The 7,609-nt window shown below is 40.5% G+C and overlaps 2 protein-coding genes across 2 annotated transcripts; both read left to right on the plus strand.

The window, feature by feature from the left end:
• The first annotated feature begins 475 nt into the window (after nt 1–475).
• On the plus strand, nt 476–2,510 carry LOC125378752. The gene is made up of 2 exons (XM_048394713.1): nt 476–2,120; nt 2,435–2,510. Exons 1-2 carry the CDS (start codon nt 931–933, stop codon nt 2,508–2,510), a joined length of 1,266 nt encoding a protein of 421 aa, XP_048250670.1. The 5' UTR covers nt 476–930.
• Nucleotides 2,511–2,691: 181 nt separating this feature from the next.
• On the plus strand, nt 2,692–5,235 carry LOC124125875 (serine/threonine-protein phosphatase 6 regulatory ankyrin repeat subunit C-like). The gene has a single exon (XM_048394714.1). It carries the CDS (start codon nt 2,782–2,784, stop codon nt 5,233–5,235), a length of 2,454 nt encoding a protein of 817 aa, XP_048250671.1. The 5' UTR covers nt 2,692–2,781.
• The last annotated feature ends 2,374 nt before the right edge of the window (nt 5,236–7,609 follow it).

A 7,609-nucleotide genomic window follows, 5' to 3' on the forward strand; every position in this document is an offset into this window, starting at 1 on the left:
AATAAATAGTGATATGAATAATTATAAGAATTGAACCTTCATAGAGTGAGGGCCAAACTGAACGTTGAAGCTTGTGAAAGTCAATTCTTAAAGCAAACAATACTTTTTTCAAAACTGAGGGAAGTGACATGCTTTGCATGCAATGTACCACCTTTCTCAGATAGATAAAAATATATTACAAAAAAACATACTTTATATTTATGTTTCTCGCCATTATCAAATAAGGTACTTTATTGCTTCTCAAATATATGATATTACACAGAGATAGCCTTGGAAGCTATTCTTGCTGAGTTAGAAATTGTATGTCTTTCAACTTTGTTGTACTAGACCGGTATTCAATATCATATTCATCGTTGCAGATTTAGAAACTTGGGAGAAATGTGAGAGTTGTTACATGTATGTTTCAATACTTTCATTCTCAATATTAGACAAGAACTATTTGAATACTGACACTGACATATACTTGCAGGTGATGCAAGGCAACTTATCAAGCAGTCCGATTCAAACAAGCATGTATCTACAAACGCTGAGAGGTCTGCATACAATGTACTAAAACAATATGGATCTGTCTTCATTAAAGGAAAGTCAGGCTCAGGGAAAACTACACTTGGTCGAAAGATTTTAGCAAGAATATCAACTAAAACAAGCCGGTTGCCAATCGTGCTTTCATCAAGGGGTGAATGGAATCTGATTACTAAAGTAAATCACGAGAACCTCGAAGGGAACAAAAGTGTTGCACAGACTAGGTATGTGGTGTTAATCGATGATATATTTGGATCAAGTAATCTGGTTGCATCACAAGTGGATGAGTGGGTAACGTTGTTTGACCAAATTTGGTCAAACGTGGAATCAGGTCATGTATTTCTTGTCATTACCTCCAGACCTGAAATATACTCACAGTGTAAAGAAAAAATAGGAAAGTACCAGCTCATGAAAACTATTCAGTGTATGGATCTAGGTGAAGGAATTTATGATCTCACACAAGTAGAAAAACTTGAAATGGTAGAAAAGATATGTGGAGATAAATGCTTTTCACATGATCAACGGGAGTCAATTGTTGGAATGCAGACTGTCCTCGGGTTTCCCCAGTGTTGCACGTTCTTTGCATCAAGCAAGGAAGCACAAGCAAAGGGTGTGGAGTTCTTCAGAAAGCCCTGGCAATTCGTCCTAGGGGAAATTAATAGAATGCATGAAAATGATGGTATGGGTTACCTTGTGCTCCTTCTCATTTTGATGAAAGATGGTTGCCTCAGCTCAGATCATCTGAAACTCCCTACATATAAAACAGAACTGAAGCCCTTGGCTGAAGAACTTAAAGAATGTTGTGTAGCGCATCTCGAAATTACAGCTGCAGGCATTGAGTCAAAGATAAAGGCTTTCCGTGGAGTGTACTTAATTCAAACAGGAAAGGATTACCAGTTCCAACATCAGTCTATATATGACTGTGTATTTATCAATATTTCAAAATCGCAACTTAAACTTGCAATAAGTAACTGTCCACCAAAGATGCTGGTGGAATTGGTGGACACACAGCAGATGAACAAGAATGAGACAGTAGTTAGCCTATGCCCACAAAGCTTCCATGTGTTAGCTGACCGCATCACGTATCATCTTCTGTCAGAAAGTTACAGTGTCATACTTGATCATCCTTCTCTACGTCATGAGGAATTTGTGGAGGTTCTGACTAAAAGATGGCGGGACAAAAACAGGTTAACTGAAGTTATACAGAAAAAACATGATACGAAAGATGTCACTGTTTCCCTTCCCTTTTTTGGGAGATATGGATATTGTGATTTTAAGTCACTTACCCTTTTGCAATATACTTCCCTTATCTCTGATGTCATTTTACAGAAGTTGACATTAATCCTGAATGACATACTGTCTGACGTGTTTCAACATGTTGATGCAAGCGAACTGCTGGCACCTGCTCTGTATATCCAGGATAACCAGCTAGTGCGAAAGCTGCTAGATCAGTGTAAGACACCTCCATCTGACTGTTTCCTAGCACTCTGTGTTTCACCAGGTATTGATCAAGATATCAAGGAACGTCTGACACAGAATATAACAGAGATACCACAGCCACACAATTCACTCCTTGTCACTGTGTTAGCTGGAGAAAAGTACTTAGTGGAATGTATACTACGCCATATTAAAGTAGATAGGAATATTGTGTCATGGTATGAGGATATTTTGAAGTTATCGTTGCTTCTCAAAGGGAGGATGTGTTCAAGCAGTTTTCCAAACACTTGTCAAGATCCAAAAACCACGTGTGAAATCTTACACATGTTGATTGCGTTGATACCTGCCAACCGCCCTCTTCAAGGTATCACAGATGTAGATGGTAATACACTCCTGCATCTAGCAGTTCAGACAGAAAACATTCACTACACAAAAATGTTCTTAGGTAAACAAAATGTCCCACATCTTCCATTAGATCCTACTTGCAAACAATGGGTGAATACACATGGACATACTCCCTTACACCTAGCAGCAAAAAGTGGAAGAAGTGAGACAGTGAAGCTACTCCTAGATAAGGGTGCTGATGTATCTACACAAGATAAATATCATAGGACTCCTCTATACATGGCAGCACAGATCGGAAGTAGTGAGACAGTAAAACTACTCCTAGACAAGGGGGCTGATGTATCTGCACAAGATAAATATCATAGGACTCCTCTATACATGGCAGCACAGATCGGAAGTAGTGAGACAGTAAAACTACTCCTAGACAAGGGGGCTGATGTATCTGCACAAGATGTATATCATAGGACTCCTCTATACATGGCAGCAATGAGTAAAAGTAGTGAGACCGTGAAACTACTCCTAGACAAGGGGGCTGATGTATCTATACAAGATATAGATCGTGCTACTCCTCTACACCTGGCAGCACAGATTGGAAGTAGTGAGACAGTGAAACTACTCCTAGACAAGGGAGCTGATGTATCTACACAAGATAGAAATGGTGCTACCCCTCTACACCTGGCAGTCAAGGATGAAAGTTATGAGACAGTGAAACTTCTCCTAGACAAGGGGGCTGATGTATCTATACAAGATGAAGATGGTAAGACTCCTTTACACCTGGCAGTAATAAGTGGAAGTAGTGAGACAGTGAAGCTACTCCTAGACAAGGGGGCTGATGTATCTACACAAGATAGAAATGGTGATACTCCTCTACACCTGGCAGCACAGATTGGAAGTAGTGAGACAGTGAAGCTACTGCTAGACAAGGGGGCTGATGTATCTGCACAAGATAAAGATGGTGCTACTCCTCTACACCTGGCAGTAAATAGTAGAAGTAGTGAGACAGTGAAGCTACTCCTAGATAAGGGGGCTGATGTATCTACACAGGAAAAATATGGTGCTACTCCTCTACACCTGGCAGTAAATAGTAGAAGTAGTGAGACAGTGAAACTACTCCTAGACAAGGGAGCTGATGTATCTACACAGGATAAACATGGTACTACTCCTCTACACCTGGCAGTAAATAGTAGAAGTAGTGAGACAGTGAAACTACTGTTAGACAAGGGGGCTGATGTATCTGCACAAGATAAATATGGTGCTACTCCTCTACACATGGCAGCAAGGGATGGAAGTAGTGAGACACTGAAACTACTCCTAGACAAGGTAGCTGATATATCTACACGAGATCAAGATGGTAAGACTCCTCTACACACGGCAGCAAGGTATGGAAGTAGTGAGACAGTGAAACTACTCCTAGACAAGGGAGCTGATGTATCTACACAAGATCAAGATGGTAAGACTCCTCTACACATGGCAGCAAGGTATGGACGTAGTGAGACAGTGAAGCTACTCCTAGATAAGGGGGCTGATGTATCTACACAGGAAAAATATGGTGCTACTCCTCTACACCTGGCAGTAAATAGTAGAAGTAGTGAGACAGTGAAGCTACTCCTAGATAAGGGGGCTGATGTATCTACAAAAGATCAAGATGGTAAGACTCCTCTACACATGGCAGCAAGTTATGGAAGTAGTGAGACAGTGAAACTACTCCTAGACAAGGGAGCTGATGTATCTACACAAGATAAAGATGGTGATACTTTTCTACACCTGGCAGCAAAGAGTGGATGTAGTGAGACAGTGGAACTACTCCTAGACAAGGGAGCTGATGTATCTACAAAAGATCAAGATGGTAAGACTCCTCTACACCTGGCAGCAAGGAGTGGAAGTAGTGAGACAGTGAAACTACTCCTAGACAAGGGAGCTGTTGTATCTACACAAGATAGAAATGGTAATACTCCTCTACACCTGGCAGCACAGATTGGAAGTAGTGAGACAGTGAAGCTACTCCTAGACAAGGGGGCTGATGTATCTGCACAAGACGATGGCAGTAAGACTCCTCTACACCTGGCAGCAAAGATTGGAAGTAGTGAGACACTGAAACTACTCCCAGACAAGGGAGCTGTTGTATCTACAAAAGATAGAAATGGTGCTACTCCTCTACACATGGCAGCAGGGAGTGGAAGTAGTGAGACAGTGAAACTACTCCTGGACATGGGGGCTGATGTATCTACAAAAGATCAAGATGGTAAGACTCCTCTACACATGGCAGCAAGGGGTGGAAGTAGTGAGACAGTGAAACTACTCCTAGACAAGGGGGCTGATGTATCTACAAAAGATCAAGATGGTAAGACTCCTCTACACCTGGCAGCACCGAGAGGAAGTAGTGAGACAGTGAAGCTACTCCTAGACAAGGGGGCTGATGTTTCTACACAAGACAATGTCAGTAGGACTCCTCTACACCTGGCAGCAAGGAGTGCAAGAAGTAAGACAGTGAAACTACTCCTAGACAAGGGATCTGATGTATTTACAAAAGATAGAAATGGTCAGACTCCTCTACACCTGGCAGCAGAGAGTGGAAGAAGTAAGACAGTGAAACTACTCCTAGACAAGGGAGCTGATGTATCTACACAAAACAATGTCAGTAGGACTCCTTTACACCTGGCAGCACAGATTGGAAGTAGTGAGACAGTGAAACTACTGCTAGACAAGGGGGCTGATGTATCTACACAAAATAAAGAAGGTGATACTCCTCTACACCTGGCAGTAAATAGTAGAAGTAGTGAGACAGTGAAGCTACTCCTAGATAAGGGGGCTGATGTATCTGCAAAAGATAGAAATGGTGATAGTCCTCTACGCCTGGCAGCACAGATTGGAAGTAGTGAGACAATGAAACTACTCCTAGACAAAGGGGCTGATGTTATCTATCCAAGATAAAGACTGTGCTACTCCTCTACACCTAGCAGTAAATAGTAGAAGTAGTGAGACAATGAAATTACTCCTAGACAAAGGGACTGATGTTATCTTCACAAGATAAAGATAGTGCTACTCCTCTTCACCAGGCAGTAAATAGTAGAAGTGAGACAGTGAAACTACTCCTAGAAAATGGTGCCGATATATCTAAAGAATACAACGGTGGCCTCACTTCACTACTCCTAGCAAAAGTATCAAGGGGAAATAGTAAGATACTGCAACTGCTCCTTCACCATGGTGTCGATGTTCACTTGGCTGTAAGGGAGAGAGTATTGTTTTACGCCGCTTTTAGCAATATTCCAGCAATATCACGGCGAGGATACCAGAAATGGGTTTCACACTTGGCTGTAGAGAGTGGAAGTAGTGAGACAGAATGCAATTGCTAGATAGGAAATGAAATTGTTTAACCAAAGACAAGAACAAGGACAATTGATGATACACTGACTGCATGAATACAGGGAGGAAGTTGTTCTTCCCAGAAACCATCAAGAGTCCACCAGTCACTCATTTTACTCTCCCTGCAAGGGAGATAACTGCTGAACCTCCCCTACCCCGGACAACAGCTCCACTCATGCTAGTTACTCACATTCCAATGATTGCTTGGCTTACCCACGATGAGAGCGGGCATATCACAATTGTCAGTGACCAGCACAGTGAGAAATTTACTGACACCGATCAACACAATATGGAAAATCCTTCTTGACGAAATCTGCATCAGACAATTTAACATTTACGACTAAATTAATCAAACATGTGAGATCATAATGACATGTCTATGACTCCAATAAGTTATCAAATATATTAACACTTGTCATAACTGTATATACTATATTGGCAACAGTGTGAGAGGATAAATAGCAGCGACATGTGGTCTTACCACTATTTGATAGTGTTTCAGAAGCACCTGCTAAAGGTATATAGTCGGAATCATAGAATGGGCTGTTTATGGCAGATTGTTCGTATAGTTTTGGAAAGGGGTTTACCATGGTTATTGTTTCTATCAGATGCCAATTTTGTATATAATCTTTTCAATTTCTATTTTATGATAATATTACAATTTTACATATACAGCAATGAACAAAGATAACTTATCATCAATAGTGTTAACATGATTAACCACAGGACATTCGGATATACCGGTATATGCAAATCTACCGTTGGAGATGTATCTGTTCAAGATTTGGAGTGTTTGCATTTTATGTAGCTTGTCTTTTATTGATTATCATAGAAATTGATAGTCCCCGTTTCGGTGGATTAAACATGAAACAATTCAAAGCTATGATTGACGTGTATGTTTGGTCATCGTGTATTTTTGTCTTGGACTACAGTAAAACACGTCATGAAATCATGAAGAAGATATGTGTCGTTCATTAGGATTAGGAACAAGAATGTATTGGCCTCTACACTTGAGTGTCATGACCTTTGTACATTTTTAATTGCTAACATTAATGATATATATTCTGTGCATGCCCCATGAATTGAAGTGGTAATCACTCACTCGACACTGTTTGTAGCGCCTAGACATTATTCCTCACTTGGCAGTCATATAAATATACATTTTATTATCTGCTTAAATTATTCACTCATTGGGAGCGGTCGGGTAGCCTAGTGGTTAAAGCGTTCGCTCGTCACGCTGAAGACCCGGGTTCGATTCCCGTCATGGGTACAATGTGTGAAGCCCATTTCTGGTGTCCCCCGCCGTGATATCGCTGTAATATTGCTAAAAGCGGCGTAAAACCACACTCACCTACTATTCACTCATTGTTTTGAAAAGTATAACTTTTTGCAAAGTTTACAGACAGTTGACACAGGGCTTTGCGTGACAGACAGGTGTGTGTTGGTTACTGATGTCGTCGCACACTGGGCTTTGTGTGACAGACATGTTGGACTCTGTTCATCGTTCTTATTTGTTGAATGTATTTGAAAAGCACGGTGTCAGCTCTAAGATGTCCAAAATGTTAAAGTCAATTTATGGTAATGTCAAGTCATGTGTCAGAAGTAATAACCTGTTGTCAAACCAATTTCAATGTAATTTAGGTGTTAGAAAAAGTTGCGTTTTAAGACCCTTCTTATTTCAATTATTGATGAATGAAATAGAACAGGAGCAGTTATCTGGAGTACAGTTACATCCTGATATTATTGCTCTTCGCAGATGATTTGATTATAATTTCAGACACTATTAGGGGATTACAGAAGGAATTATCTATCTTAGATAATTATTGTGTGGACTGGAGTATGTCAGTATTGAAAAAAACTAAAATTTTAGTTTTTCAAAAAGTTGGGCGGCTGAATAAAAGTGATAAATGGTATCTGAATGGACAACTTGTGGAAGTCACAC

This window comes from Haliotis rufescens, unplaced genomic scaffold (assembly GCF_023055435.1).
Source record: "Haliotis rufescens isolate VD_foot unplaced genomic scaffold, xgHalRufe1.0.p SCAF_13, whole genome shotgun sequence".
Taxonomy (NCBI): Eukaryota; Metazoa; Mollusca; class Gastropoda; order Lepetellida; family Haliotidae; genus Haliotis; species Haliotis rufescens.

What these genes read in the sequence shown, in the direction of transcription:
- LOC124125875 (XM_048394714.1), top strand. Translation starts at nt 2,782, where the DNA reads ATGGCAGCAATGAGTAAAAGTAGTGAGACCGTGAAACTACTCCTAGAC.
- LOC125378752 (XM_048394713.1), top strand. Translation starts at nt 931, where the DNA reads ATGAAAACTATTCAGTGTATGGATCTAGGTGAAGGAATTTATGATCTC. An exon ending in ACTGTGTTAGCTGGAGAAAA is followed by an intron (nt 2,121 to 2,434) that starts GTACTTAGTGGA and finishes ATCTTCCATTAG; the next exon opens with ATCCTACTTGCAAACAATGG.